At 44.4% G+C, this 15,600-nt stretch overlaps 1 protein-coding gene across 1 annotated transcript in view; it reads left to right on the forward strand.

Annotated features, from left to right (window-relative positions):
• plxna2 (plexin A2) overlaps window positions 1-15,600 on the forward strand; it is a 272,248-nt gene that overhangs the window by 42,801 nt on the left and 213,847 nt on the right. Inside the window, exon 3 of the mRNA XM_050064354.1 lies at window positions 921-1,103. Within this exon, the coding sequence (XP_049920311.1) occupies window positions 921-1,103 (183 nt within the window). The remainder of the gene's footprint in view (window positions 1-920; window positions 1,104-15,600) is intronic.

The following is a 15,600-nucleotide window of genomic DNA, read 5'->3' on the forward strand; positions in this document are numbered from 1 at the left end:
GGCTATAGGATGTATACATGGGAGGAGAGCTGGGCCCTCAGCCTGCCTGGCCATCTCACTTTACTCCACATGGCACTTTGAGGCCACTGCCACTCAGGCTGTCTCAGCTGACCTGATTCACCACCAGAAAGACCGCAGCCTTGCTCCTCATTCACCACCTCCTCATACCGTATTCGAGACTGACCGCAGGACGGAGTTGAGTCTTCACTCGAAGCGATTCTTGTAAATATACAGCCCAAACTTAATGAGACTTTATGATGGTGATTATTTGCTAATGAATGGGTAAATACGGTTCATTGCAGCCTCTTTGCTTAGATGCATATCTCAGCGTTGCACGGGTATCACGCGCTTTGTTTGCCGGCGCATGTAGTTATCATGCAGCGTGTGTCTTCCTGCAGAGGTGTGATGATAGGCCAGGGTAATGAGCCACGGTGAGAGCAAGGTGGAGCTCAGTCAGGCGGAGCTGAAACATGTCTGCCAAGTGGAACAGAAAGGCAAGCGTTTGTCTGGCTGGCAAACTTACCCGCACACCTCCACCTCGCTCTGACCTCTCTCTGTCTCACTCTCGCTCAGGATCACCTTGCTCACCCCCTCGTTTCCGTCTCAGACACTCCCTGACACCGCCATTGTTTCCACAACTTTGACCATCGCTCTCTCCTTCTGTCTCACTCCGTCACCTTCATCTTTCCTCCGTACCGAGCTGTCTTCTTTTATAATGCTCTGCGTCTCGGCCTCTCCACTCACCTAATGTCTTATTCTCTTAGTCTGTCTCTCCTCAGAGGTATTTTTGTCCTTCCCACTCATATGGCACATTTCATGTCGAGGGTTTCTGTGTTTAATGTGACACATTTGTATCTTGCAATGCTTTTCTGTGTTCCACTTCACTTCATTCATACTTTTCTTCTCCTCTGTGTCTGTAGCCGGTGCCCATTGACGACTCTTTCTGTGGTCTGGACATCAACCAGCCGCTTGGTGGCTCCCAGCTGGTGACTGGTCACACTCTCTACACCGAGACTCGGGACCGCATGACCTCCGTCACCTCCTACGTCTACAATGGCTACTGTGTGGCCTTTGTGGGCACTAAGAGTGGACGCCTAAAGAAGGTGAGTACCGGCTCCTCTCCTCCTCTCCTCCAGCAGTTAAAGGCCTGTTGTAGGATATTTCCGCTCACTTCATCACTGCGATACATAAAGACTCCGGCTGTCCAGTGGTCCGTGGGGCACAGACACCGTGAAGTGGTCCTATTTCCGTGCAGATGGATCATGGTCACAGGGAAACTTATCTCTTTAATATTTAATGCCTGCTGTCAAATCGTCGGAGAGGGGTAATGGCGATGGCTAGCTCACTGTAGTGGTCATTACCAGTTCCTTGTTAAGTGAGCTCCAGTGTCGCAGTGTTGAATAACCTGCGCTGGCCCATTAATTTTAATAGGCACCTTTCTGCCTGTGGCCCACTGAGAGGCAAAGGAGAGAGCAGGCCCAGGCACTAAACCTCCTAGTCTTGGTTAGAGCGTACAGACGCCACAGAGGGTTAAGGGCTGCTGGCCAGTTAATAATGATAGATTTTGCACCTCAGCCACAGGACACAAGGTATTAGATGAGCTCGCTCACTGACAGGATTGAATGCTGAGGAAAGTAAGTGCTGTGCTCTCGGTTCAGGGTGATATGAGGAGTGAGACTGTCAATCAGATATGTCTGTGTTTTGCTGATTAATTTAGAGAAGCTGCTGCACTGTTTTGCTTGGACTATTTGTCGAATGTGAAAATGGTAATGCCACGTTTTAATGTCCATACATAATGTGTTTTTTTGCAGGTGCATTGAGTCACTGTAGTTGTCTGTCTTGCATACTGATGGGGCTTTTTAGTCTTCATTTAGACAGTGGTTTGACACGGACTGTATAAACTAATGGACGTCTCCACACTGACGTCACCCAGTGGTTTGTGGACTCTTGATTTGAAGCCTCGAATTTTGGCCGTTGCCATCTTGGTGTTTTGGAACTAGAAGTGACCTTATTTGGATAAGAAGGTGGAGATAATGGTAGCTGCTAGCTTAGTTTGCGTGGTGCATTTGCAGCTAGCAAAAAACAGGTTTTAAACCAGCCAATGAAAAAGTAATCACAGGAAAAACTGAATATCTGACTCCTTACGGGGTCTTTGTGTACAACCAAATGCTGTACAAACAACCAAAACGTAGCAGTCAACTTTTAAGAGCTGAAAACACACTGAAATGGCGACAGCTACGGCTACATTTATATTTTGGGAATCTGGGATTATGTCATGGTGTACCTGTTACACAGTTACCTGACCAAAGTCCTTGAAATGATAGTGATGTAGCAACAGAATCACTTTTTACACAAAGACACGAACTGATGTTTTTGGCACTTCCACATTGGCTTAAGTTTTCAGCCCCGGAGGTTGCCGTTTGGGTTTGAAGGACTCATTAGAATTTATTTGGCTCCTCCTTCCATGGGGCTGCCCGTTTGAATGACAGCAGGAGTGTACCACACGGCCATAACTGGCTCATACAGCCATCCCTCCCCCTACTCAACAACAGCTGCAAGAAGCTCAGAGGAAGAGACTGAAAAGGGAATAGAGTTGCTAAAACCATTTTGATACCTCTTTTGGCAAGTTCTCTGCTATTTCAAGCCAGGCAACTCAACACAAACGATGCTGGCCTGGGTTATTTTGGTCTCCATCTATTCATAATTAAATCAATACACCAATCAGGCTGCGGTGGCGAGAATATTCATTCGATGTAATCCCCTGTTTGAGCTGTTTAATAATTTAGCACCTTTTGCAACTTGGTTAAATGAGATGAGACAGGAAAGAGTGTTTTCCCCACTGTGTTGCCGTTGCTTGCATTGTTTTTATCTCAACGCTTCCGTAGCTGCTGCTCGCCTTCCCACAGTTTTCTGTCTCTGTCTTCTGCTTCCTGAGAATCCATGCAAAACAGCCTTGCGTGCTGCTGTGTACCCCTCAGAAGGGCATGACTGTAACCACAGTAACGCTAACATGGGGGAGGAATTGAGGATATGAGAAGGGCACCTAGAGAATGGGTGCCACGGTCTAGTGGCTAGAGCAGAAAGCACTTAACCACTGAGCCTGATCCACATGACAACAGAATAAGGGGCATGCACGAGCAGAACACATTAGCAAACTTCCCAATAATGAGTATCATCTGATTTATTGTCATCATAATTAGTCATCATCCTCTCACTATGCAGTTGTCTAGATTAAAAGAATGATGGAAGTTCTCTTTCTGATAGAAGTGTTCTGAATACCTTGATTATACCATAGACAGTATATTGATAATGGACACCACCACAATACCAAATCTAGCATAAACGTTACGTAAGTGTCTGTGTAGACTCTTTTAGGGCCGACGTCACAATGATGTTAGTTTTTAGCTGGAGGCAAAACACGACTCTCCAATACAGGTTAAGATGTGGTCTTGTTGTGTTATTGGGAGCCAGAATAGAAGGAGTCAAACCAGCCACCACTGCCCGTCAACAAAAACGAAGACAACTATGGTTAAATGAGACGAAAGGACTGGACGGAGGCGATCATCAAAAATGCTCACATGTGCAGCGCACACTTCATATCAGGTTAGAGAAAAAGTATTTCCTGTTGTAGGGATGAATAACGTTATGTGTATTAAGGGTTATCGTGTCCAACTCATCAGAAATTGGGGAGGCATTAAGAGGAATAATGGATTTCTCTGTGACGCTAACTTTTTAGCGCATTAGCTAACTATAGCTTCAATAGCAAAACAAACTGGAGGAAACCGTTCAAGTGTCGTCCTCCTTTGTAAGATAGACATGATGTGATAGATGTGTAATCAATCACAAAGCTTCCTGTGACACCATCCATCCACTGAGTGAGAGCATACGGGTCGACCAGTCTGGTCCTGTTTACTTATGCAATTAACACTGGTGCTCCCGGTGTGTTCGTAAATTCAGCATTTAAACATCTATGGAAATTGACTCTGTTTTGGAGCCAGCCTCAAGTGGCCATTTAAGGAACTGCACTTTCTGGCACTTCCCCACTAGTCTCGCCACCAGACAATCAGAGATCTCCGCCTTCTGATAGTCTGGGGACACTCCTTTCTAAAGTGTGTTTAATACACCGGAGAAAACGGCCGGCAACAAAGCAACGCCTCTTGCATTTTTGAAAAGGACACGCCCTCCCGGAAATGTGCGCTCCCCCTTTTCTCGTCCGCAAGGAAACAAACACACAGAGAGCTTGAAAATGGATGCCGAGAGTTTTAACTCTGTTTTATCAAACGTGTGCTCAGTCCACAAGATTGTGGAAATGAAGGACGTACAGCGACTTTGTTTAAAACTTTTAACGCAGTCGGACTATGTTTACGAGCACAAGAGTTCAGTGAGCCACCGAAGGACCGCCCTGCAGATTTACTATTGGTTCTGCAACGTAGGGAGTTTTTTTTAAACTCTGAAATTGTATCCGCCCATTTAAACACAAAATCAGGGAAAAGGACATCAGTCTTTAGTTAAGCAAAGCGTCTAAAGACTGACTTGTGAGTCTACTTCCCCACTGACTTCATTTTTCATCACCAGAGGTTGCTGCTTAGATTATACTCAGCGGAAGATGGTATAGAAAATAGCTAATATCTGGTGTTAAAGTTGCAGATGGCAACCAACTGAAACTTCATGTCATGTGAAGTTTCAGTTGGTTGCCATTATGTGCCAGGCGTGTAGAAAAACTACGGTGGCCGACATGAAAACATGAAAATGGGAATGGCCCTATCTAGAATCAGTGTTTGGTGTCTGCTCTGGACTACTGTAGGACAACATAGTACACTCCATGGAAGAGGACCCACTCTGTATGAAGTTATAAACGGCTCATTTTGACGCATTGAATACACAACAGTTCTCATTCTCAGGTGATTACAAACTACTGAAAACATAGTTATGAATATTATATACGATTACAGCCAACAGATGCCCCTAAATCCTACACACTGGACCTTTAAGTGTAAGAAAACTTTGATTATTTCTATCAGCAAGAATATCTGGATTGCAAGTTTTCCCCTCTGGTTTTGTTCAGTGTGTATTTTAGTGAAACTATACTGTTGAAGCAAGAGTTTGCTGGACTTTATTTGAACCCCATTTGTTTGAAATCATGTGATCAGACAAAGCGCTGGCCCCACTGTGCAAAGATTTGCATGCAGGTACGTTATTGGACAAGAAATGGTTGTGATTTGCATGCAGGCAGATGATTCCGCAAGCGCTGACTGTCCATGTAATGGGCATGAAAGAGAGAGTGACCACAATTAGCCTACGTTACCTGCCATAGCAGTCTGCAGCAGGGTGGAAAAAGAAAACATTACTTTTTCAATAGGTAATGAATAATCAGTAACACTACATGGTGGTAGGGTGAGGAAGAGGACTGCTTTGCCCACGGTCAATGTTTAAGTGTGTGTGTATTTCTGTCTGAAATATGCATGTGTTTACATTCAGGGTGTCATCAAGTCACTCCCTCGGGTGTCACAGGGAAGGCAGAGGGATAGGGTGACCCGATGAGTCCCGGCTGCAGCTCCTCTGCAGAAGCCTGATAAGCTCTTCGAGAGTTGCGTGAGACATGTAGACAGGGTAGGATGCTGCAGGCTTCCTTCACATGTGAGCATGACGCAGCTATAGGGCGACAAGATTTGATGCTTTGCTGGTGATTCAGTTCTATACCTTCACCTCTTTCATGCAACCGAGAGAGACAGACAGATGGGGAAAGGGAGGGAGCGCGGCGGCGATGCACGGTTAGGGGGTGTGAGTGTGAGCTATGATGAGAAAAAATAAGAAAAAGAAGTAGCAGGAAGAGGCAGAGATAGAAGGGGAAGGTACTGGGGGAGGGAGGAAGGGACCGTTGAAATGTGAATTTAGTGCCGCCAAAGAAACCAGGGCTGCACCGCTGCCTGTAATTGGATTGGCTCCTTTCCCAAAGAATCCCCCCTCCCCTGCCCTCCATCTCCCGCTTCCCCATTCAATCCCGCTCCTCCTTACCTCCACCCCCACCACCACCCCCACCACCACCACCTTCTCATTCTCCCTGCAGACCGGCTCCTGTATATGCTGCTGTTTCCTGGGCTTTGCTGGAGCATGGCAAAGCAGGAGGGATAGTGTTGGCGGATGCCGCTGCCTGTGGCCGGCTTTCGCAGAGGATTGATTGAGGAAGAGGGGTTAAGAGGGTGGGGGGAGTGAGCAGACACGAAGGTGAGGAGAATGCATATATAGTGGAAACAATAACACTACAGCTGTGAGCCTCATACAATGTCGGAGCGCTCGCATGCTGTGATCATGTGTACAGGGTGTGAAGTACTTACAGTTGACTGTATGATGGAGGACCAGACAAACAAATCTATACTTCCTGAAGGTCGAGTCATTCTCATCCAAGAGTGAAACCTGCTCTCATACACCAGTTATGTGTTAAATGTGGAGACGGGGTGTCATGAGGGTTTCAGAAACTGGTTGTGGACTTCTGGGTGGCACCCCTGGAGGCGATGATTGATCGTGGAGGCCAGTAGATGTTCACCTCAGCAGAAAGCAGCTAGGGGGCAATCAATATTCCAGGCCTTCATGCACTTTTTCTATCAACAGGGAAACCAGCTTCAATCACGACCAAAACCAGACCTTTAGTTCACCGTAAGCTTAACACCAAAAGATGTTCCAGTGAGCTGGAAGTCCAGCCCAAGTTAATGTCCTATTTAAATTCTAGATGTAGATTTACATGCTCACCAGGCTGTATATTATACTCACCAGGCTCCATCATCTACATTATCACTCTTATGTACCCGGAGACCAAAAGACTGCTACGAGGGCTCTGCGAGACAGATTATAGAGATAGGCGATCTGCTATGCAGTTTCTTCTGGATACACATTACCCAAGAATTGCATCATCTAAATTGGAATTGGCTGTGTGTGGTTCACTTTGTGCTTAAGCACAGACACATCCCACATGGGGACTGGAATTGGTGGGAAGCAACAACGGCATTAAGGAGGAGAGGAGCTGCAGGGAGCACTGCCTTTGATATAGATGGAGATGGAGGGCACGGTTGCACATGTAAAATTGGATGTTGAAAGACATCCCAGCGATAGATGAACGAGGAGGTTAAAGCAAGCTCAGCAGAGGCACATTCAGGATTCCCCTGTTAATCAGACGCAATTCAAAGACAGTGAGAATGATCATCCCTTAACCCAGTTCACTCATACAGAGCAGCAGGGGTTAAAAGCTGTTGAAGCTGAGACCACAGGGATACACTCCCAGATGGCATCCTCTCCTGCGTTTTGCAGACAGCAGAGTTACTCAGGCCTATATAGATTTATTTATTAATTTACATAATATGTAATTGAGCCGTGAAGCCTGGGCATGAATATATTTCTTTTATAAAAATAGCTATTCTTTCACTAGTTTGAGGATATTAGGTACGATTGATTTGTACTGTGCCCGAGTACAATTTTCCCTCCTCTCCTCTCCCCTGATGCTCAGCTTTCACGTCAGTAATGTTCCACACCTGAGTACACTTGCGTCATCATTTACGTGATATTTTTGTTGTGTTACGGTGTTGAAATGGGTGAGGGCACTGCCAGGGGACCATCATCTGTCAAAACTGGTAGAGCATCATGGCTGTCAGGTGCAGAGCTCTCGGCCTCTTGCTGGAGCTCCAACTGCAGGTAGCAGCAAAGGCAGATCTGGGTCTGACCATGGCGGGTTGCGCTGCCGTCTGATATAGAGGCATCAGTATGAAAGTGAGAACGATTGATAGACGTTCAGAAAGACCTCGTAGTAGCGTTGAATAGCAGTCCACTTCAGTGTTGAAGGCGGCAATGAAGGTAGATCTGAGTCTGACCATGGCGAGTTGCGCAGGTGTTTGATATGGATGCATCAGTATTAAAATGAGACCATTTGATTGCCGTTTAGAAACACCTCATAGTCCCATTAAATAGCAGTCCACTTCGGTGCTTTGTTTCAGTTGGCATTCACACCTGATGCATACACATGAACAAGTACGCAAGACCACCTTATTAAGTGGACTCTGGCACAGATTGGTGTACCGTGCCCATTTATGGTACACAGTTTTCACACTATTGAAATGGACTGGACTTTACCCAATTAAGGGACTGTTTAGGCATGAATTTAAGCATGTCAGGAAAGTAACACTAGAATAATTTTGGCATTATGTCAACGGCTGAAGGCAAATGACAAACATTCAACTAAATATATCAAGGTGAAATGGGAGAAAGAACTCAGACGAAGATTGGTATAAGAAGTGGAAGATACACCACTCAACCACTAATTCACAAACCTGGAGGGAATTCTCATGAAAGAATCCGATGTGTTTCTTTATTACACCAAAACTGGAAAGCAAGCATTTTGATAGCTGACAGAAATGTTCACGAGAGTGCGGCTCTTTTGATGTCATGTTTTTTGGAAATGTCAGAAAATAACTGTATTTTTTGAAATGATATGTAAAAAGCTTAAGCACATACCAGGGTATTAGGTTCCTCACAGTTGTTTGGTGCTTTATCTATGTAATGTTTCTGAAGAAGATGTTATTGCCAGTGATAGATACTTGATCAAAATATTACTAGTAGCAAGCAAGAAAGTTATCACTAGGAACTGGGGTAAAGAAACACATCCAATGAAGGACCAGTGGCGTGAAAGAAATCTTTCTGATGGAGAAATTGACACATAAACTGAGACTACAAGAAGCACAACTAGGAAGATAAGGGGAGAAATGGACTCTATACAAGACGCAAAAAGACGAAACTGGACTGGAGTAATAATCAATAGATACACTGGACTGGACTTTGGGGTCAAGTGTTGGTCAAGATTTGGGCTCGGCCCCTGTAGGCTAGTACTTCCTCAATATTTTGTCTTGAACTGTATGCTTTGTTTTCTGTATTCAAACACTATCAGTTATGGTGGCGGATGTGAGTGTTGAAGGGAAATCAGCGGTTGATTAGTGCTGGGTTGTATCAGCAGTAAACCATGGATGAAAAAATGTCTTCCAGCTCTTTATCCTTCAAGCCTTCAACCATGATGTGCAGCTTTCGGCCTAATTAATTCTTCTCATCATGCCCTGATGAGTAATTGGGAATTTGTTTGGATGGTGCCCCTGGCAGCTGAAGGGGGACAACTTGAAAGGGTGGTTCAGGTGTTTAAACTGGACAAGTCTTGTTGAACTGGTTAACGGAGCAGAGGGTTCATGGCCGACTCACCTGGCCCCCGAATAGCAGCGAGGATGTGTCTGTTGTGCAGACGGTGCTGGAGTGTCGCTGAGGGGAGCAGCTGATCGTAGGGCATAAAGTGTCGGGGACTTGAAAGGCTTGTAAATGCAGGCAGCTGCTCCAACAGGGCCCTGGTGGACAAGTGGTAAACCCCCCTCTCTCTCAGCCCTCTGTGCTGTGTTCACCCCCGATGAGCCTCAGAGAGTTAGTTCTTGGATTCGTCGCCCTCAGAGGGAATGTGATCTGAGAGCCTTGCCAGTCTGTTGCTTGTCAACCCAGAGGCTGCTCACCTGCTTCACTTGTCCAGGCCCTGCTTTGGTGCGGCCTGGCTTAACCTGGCCTAGATTTTTACGGGAAAGCGAGGGATCAGCTAAGCAGAGGTGTCATCGCTCTGTTCTCCGGCCCCTGGGCTCAGTGTTTGCTGCTGCCTGGCTTTATTTTCAACCTTGTAAATGAAGGAGGAAGTTGGGGTAGAGAGGAAGCAGGAAGAGAGAGGAGGACAGGTGGGAAAGGATGGAGATGTAGAGACAAACTGGGAGAGATACGCAAACTAGCATCAAGGAGTTCATCCTGTTTCCTGTCGCCTTCTCACACATGCTCATCAATATGATATATGAAGTATGATATGAACATGAACCCTGCTTGTTTCACTTTATTTACAGCTTTCTGTTGTTTTCAGTTGGTCATTAGTGCGCCCACGTGGGACTGCAAATAAACAAGCACAAAGAATTAATCATTTTAATAGATTTATTAAACATCTCTATTGTCGCTGCATGACTTGCATTAACCTTGAGCCGACATGAAAAGAAATACAATTACACGTGAAAAGCGTTGTCACAATTGCCACCAGGTAGAATTTATTTCCAATCATCATGCTCGCAAATTGTTATTTCTCACTGAATGCCTTCTAAAATAGCCATCGCATCACTTTGTTTCAGATTGAATGGCGTGGACCAATTAATCCCACACAGAACAAATAATTGCATCCCTTTGTTAAGCCCTTTGTTTCGTCTGTGTTGTTTAAAATTCAATGAAAACCACCCCACTCAATACACCTGTTTTCGAAGCAGGCGGCTAACATTTCGAGCTTAGCAAAATGACAAATTGGAGTGGCATGGAGACGTCAGGAGCATTTTAGCTGGAATGACAGCTGCTAATATCTATCTATTACAGCAATCTTCAGGACTCTCCATGCTAGATTGCCTGCAACCTTTTAAATCATGTTAAGCTAAACAATACACTCTCAGTTTGCCCACCAGCAACAGCTGGGAGCCAAGAATAGCCTGCAGAAAGGAGTTTTGCTAGTGATTACGTTTTCTCTCCCAAATCAACTTGCAGCACTTCCTCAAAGAGGCTGAATCAGTCCTTCAGTAAAACCAGCACTATTTGGAGAACTGCAAACAGAGGGACATTTTATTTTTTTTTGTCATTACTTCAGGACTTAAGGACATCTTCTGGATGCCAGCTCACAGAGAGACAATCAACCGCTTAACCTCTACAGCAAGACAGAATGGCCAATAGACATTTTCTTAAGCCGTGTTTTCACCAAACACTTTATAGTACCCTAAGAACTGGAAGGTAAGCTGTATGAATATGTACCTAAACCCTAGATCTCTTTTGCATTTCTACCACAGTACCCTTAAATGTAGGCAGGGTTGTTACCAGATAGTAATAGCTGCATCACTGCTCCATCCAGCTCTTGCTGTATTTCTTCTTCACAGGCAGAATAGAGGAATGTCTGCACCATGCTGATCGTCCATGCACATTTTCAGAACAAAAAAGACCAGGCTGGAGTGTTTATAGTCTCTGTCTTAATCAATGAGATGTATAAAAATAGCAGGTTTGTGCACTGAGTTCTTGTGGAGCAAGAGTGACGGTTCTCTCCTAACCAATCAACAGACTGCAGAGTTTCTAGCTCCACCTCAAATACAGTGAGTGCTGGATGGAGCAGTGAGTGACAACAACCTGCCCACATTTAAGAGTACTGTTTGCGGAGGAAACGCGAGGGTCTAGGTGCCATGTCTGAAGGGTTACTGTTGGTTCCAAAGGTGCCATACTGAAAATGTTGGGTGGATCATTGTACTAGGTGCCTGGGCAGAGGGGTGACAAGACAACTGGAAAGAATGGAACAGATCTGTTGGCACCATCCACAACTTTTGACAGTGGAGACACAAAGATAACCACTCTAATGTGTAGCAAACTGAACTGAGTCCGACTGCGTGGTGGAAATGAGGCTTTATATTTCTGTGAAGTGCCTTATGAAGGCCTTCTTTTTGCTTTGAGGGGAATACCCTCTGATCAGCAGGTGGTCTGAACTCTGCTGAACATCCACAAGGAACTTCAGTAAAGCCTGAAGCGTTACGTCTTGAGTTTTATCTGTTTTAACAGTTTTTATAGTAAATGTTTTGATTCATTGAGGCAATGCAATTCACACGTCTGTGGCGTCTGGAAGAATGACCATTTCATGCTTTGAGTCTTTTTCAATATGTATGTAGTGTATGTGCAGGGCTTAACCTTAGCAGCCGCCAAATGCGGGTAGAATTTGGCAGTAGCGTGTAATACAGTCACTCTTACTAGCCAATTTGGCCGGTGCACCCGTGGCCTTTATATATATGAGAGCTGCAAGGAGAGGAAGAGGGAGTGAGACGGCGCCTGGACGCAGCAAAATACATGACCCCTGACCAGGTCAAAGCATTTAAGTTCATAAAAATGCAGCGCCGTGAAGACATTTCATACACGAGGCACTGCCTATATAACATGGACTGCTGAGAAATGCATTCAGCCCATGTAGGACCCATTTACACGAGTCAGTCGTCACAGTTAGAAGAGAATCCAGTCTGTTTTGGGGACTTTCATGAATTTGAATCGATTAGAAAAAATTAAATTCTTCTCTGCCGCATAGATTTCTTCTGCTTTGTATTATTTACTGGGGTTGTTAATAAATATTTAATTAGACAAAGTTTTCTCTCGCTTTTATTTTTCAGTTTAGTTTTTATCTTTTCAGTTAATCTTCCTCACTGTTTATGCAATAAGAAGCTCCTCTTTTTTGTCTGTTTTCATACAAAAGGACACGACATTATCAGAGCTGAATATTTGATGAATGTAGTGTTATACTTTTTATATAGTGTTGACTTGGGTATGAATCTAGCTTTTCGAGTAAATAATAATAATAACAATAATAATAAACTTCATTTTTATAGAATCTTCCGTACAAGAAATGCAGCCCAAGGCACAAAGTAAGGGCATGGAAATAAACATAATGGACATAAAACAGACAAGAGTTGCAGCAGCGTGAAGCGTAAATAGAAAGAGTGTCAGACCTGTATTAGGAAGTCAGAGCTAGTTAAAGGCTAAAGTGAACAGATACGTTTTTAGCTTACTTTTAAAAATATTTAGCGAGCTAGCTTCCCTGATATCTGTAGGTAGTTTGCTCCATAGCTTTGGCTGCATCCCTGATCTTCGTCTGACTGTTGCTGGGAACCTCCAATAAACCGGCAGCAGATGATCGCAGTGTTGACAAGGGAGTTAGCAAAGTAGCTCGGTCCCAGTCCACGTAGGGCTTTGTATACAAGGAGGAGGAGCTTAAAATCAACTCTAAATGTAACAGGAAGTCAGTGCAGAGCGGCTCAGACTGGCCGAGCAAAGTGAGTAAATTGCAGCACAATAGTATAATCAACTTTAATCACATGGAATCTAATTTTCCAACAACAAAAGTTTGGCTAGTGAAAATGCCGAGTGGCTAGTAACTTTAGCCACAGAATCTGGTGAGCAAAAAAAAAAAAAAAAAAATGTCAGGCCCTGTGTACGGGTATGTGGGTGTTTGTGTGCGGAGGTGGTCACCATACGTGTTTAATCACCACAACCATCCACAGTCTAGCTAATGACTAGCTTGTTCATTGAGTCGGTAGGACGTCTGTGTGACCTTTGAGAACCTGGCCTCCACTTGACCCCCTCCTGCTCAGTTCTTAACCCTGTGCCAGATAAAGAGTCGGCCGGCGGCGGCCCCAGGCTGCAGCAGCAGGCTGTGTCTTTCATGGTTGTCTTTGGAGTACAAGCCTCTCTATCTGCCAGACCTGGTCCAGGCTTCTCTAAACACTTCACTGTTAAAAGGCCAAGGGAAGACTGAGAGCCCCTGCCGTTCCATTCATCCCAGCCTTACATCTGCTTTTCCTTCTCTGATTTACCCTCTCTCCGTCTCTCTCTCTCTGTCTCTGTGTCTCGTTCCCTCTTTTTTTTTCACAGCAGCGAGTTAAATGTAGCCTGGTCAGTGCAACTGGCTGTCCCCTCTCATTTTCTGTTCTTATTCCCTTCACATTCCTCTCTTTCTTTCCTGTCCCTTTCTCCGTCTCAGTTCCTCACTCTTCCTCCCAGTCTTTCTCTCCTTCTCTTCCCCGGCTCAGACTATTACAATGACACAGCCTACCCTGCAGTGATCTCATTAATCACATTCAAACAGCTCTCTGTTGCTTTCTCTCCCTCTATCTGTCTCCCTCTCCGTTCGCTTCCTCTAATTGCTTGCTCTTTTCTCTGCCAGTGTCTCGAAGGAAGCTTTTTTCATATCTAACAACAAGAGACAAATACTCATGCAGTGCATACGTTTTTACTACAGATAGAATTTATACATGTAGGCTTAATTTCAGCACTTTAATTCAGGCGATGTGCAGCAGTATGCATCCACGCCGAAGCAGCCAAATCCCGAAAGACGTGCATAAATGTGTTGTGCACTAGTTATTCATTAATGCATCACCACAAACACAGTTTTTTTTTTTCTCAGCAGAGATCTTGATTTTATTTATTAGATTTGTTATTGGCTTCTTTATTTTTTAGGAAACAAATTACCCTGTTGAGTGCTTCCCATAATTGGCCTTAACTTCATGAGTGAGATTAATTAACCCATTGTTGTTAGAGCTGCTTTTCACTAGAGACTGCAGAAAAAGCTTTGCTGTAATCCAGTTTTCATCATATTCTCTTGTTGATTGGGCTACAAATTAAGTTAACGGCAGCATTATTTATAATGCCCATGAACATTTTCTCATGTTTGGAAGCACTCTGGGCCTGAGAGGGAAAAGAAGACGTAGATCTTGGCGCCGCTTTTACACTACTGCTCACTCGCAGAGCCTGGGAGTCATACTATGCCTGTGGTGGCGGATTCTGTGGTTTTTACCAATGTTGGGAGCAGTAGCGTCATTAGGATTGGGAAGCCACATCAAGCGCCACCGACTACCCAGATCCATGTCTTCCTGGTTAGGCTCAAAGATTAAACAAGTGAAAATAAGGCTGAATATTCCCAAATGTTTCTGTTAGTTAGAAGTGGCCTTTCTTATGAATATGGTATTTCTGGCCCACACATCTTGGCAATATTTTATGTGCAATAGAAACACAAGGAAAGGCATTATGCAAGGGATCTGTGTCGGGAGGCTGGGCCCTGCAGCCTATCAATATTCCTGTTTAGTCTGCAGCCAATGTAGGCACCACAGGGAGAACATTTGAAATTCATAGAAATTCTTATCAGTTGTTGCGTCGCTGTTATTGATCTGTTACTGTGGAAACAGCATCGTGCGGGTGTAGGCCTTGTTATTTTTTTTCTTGCCCGAGGTATAAGTCTCAGAGCTCCAATGACTTCCATCACTTCTACCAATCAAAGAGAAAATGTCTCTCTCTGTCAAATGAACTTTAAGTACTCAGTGCTTGACTTTTGTCCTCCCAGTTGCCAGCTGGCATGGAATATGAGGTTTTTTTTTCCTCTTCATTTTCCCCGCTGACCTTGCTGAAGTACACAGAGAGAAAGGGGACAGGCAGAGAGAAAGAGTAAACATCTTTAGGACAGAAAAAAAACAGAAATAGATTAGCGAGCAACGTCTGTCAAAGTGGATGGCTGGCTTGGTGCCAGGCTTTATTGATTTGCTTTACAAAGCACTTGAATAGGCCAGATAACTGTGATTAGCCAATTCATTACTGCTGGCTCTTAGAGTGGTCCAAAATTAGATAAAAGGGGGGATAGCAAGGACAGAGGGGGAGCGAGAGCAAACTAATACTTTGTAAACTTGCACAGAAACTCTAACAGTGGCTCGCTACGGAGGGGAATCTTTTTGAAGTTCTTGATGAATTTCCCCTTCTTTACATGCATCGTAATGATCATCCTCATTAGAAGCAGTTACGAAGTGGGGGAAAAAAAGGAAAAACAAGCATTGTTTATGTGTTTGATAGCATGCATAATGATTCGAGATTACTCAAGCAACCAAAACAGCATTCCTCTCATCTACTTTGCAAATGTGTGCCTCCATTTCAAGTGTCTTTTCAAGTTGTGCAGTGCCAATAGATCTCAGAAATGAGAATTGTTTGGGCTTTGATGATATACTA

This window comes from Epinephelus moara, chromosome 16, assembly GCF_006386435.1.
Source record: "Epinephelus moara isolate mb chromosome 16, YSFRI_EMoa_1.0, whole genome shotgun sequence".
Classification (NCBI taxonomy): Eukaryota; Metazoa; Chordata; class Actinopteri; order Perciformes; family Serranidae; genus Epinephelus; species Epinephelus moara.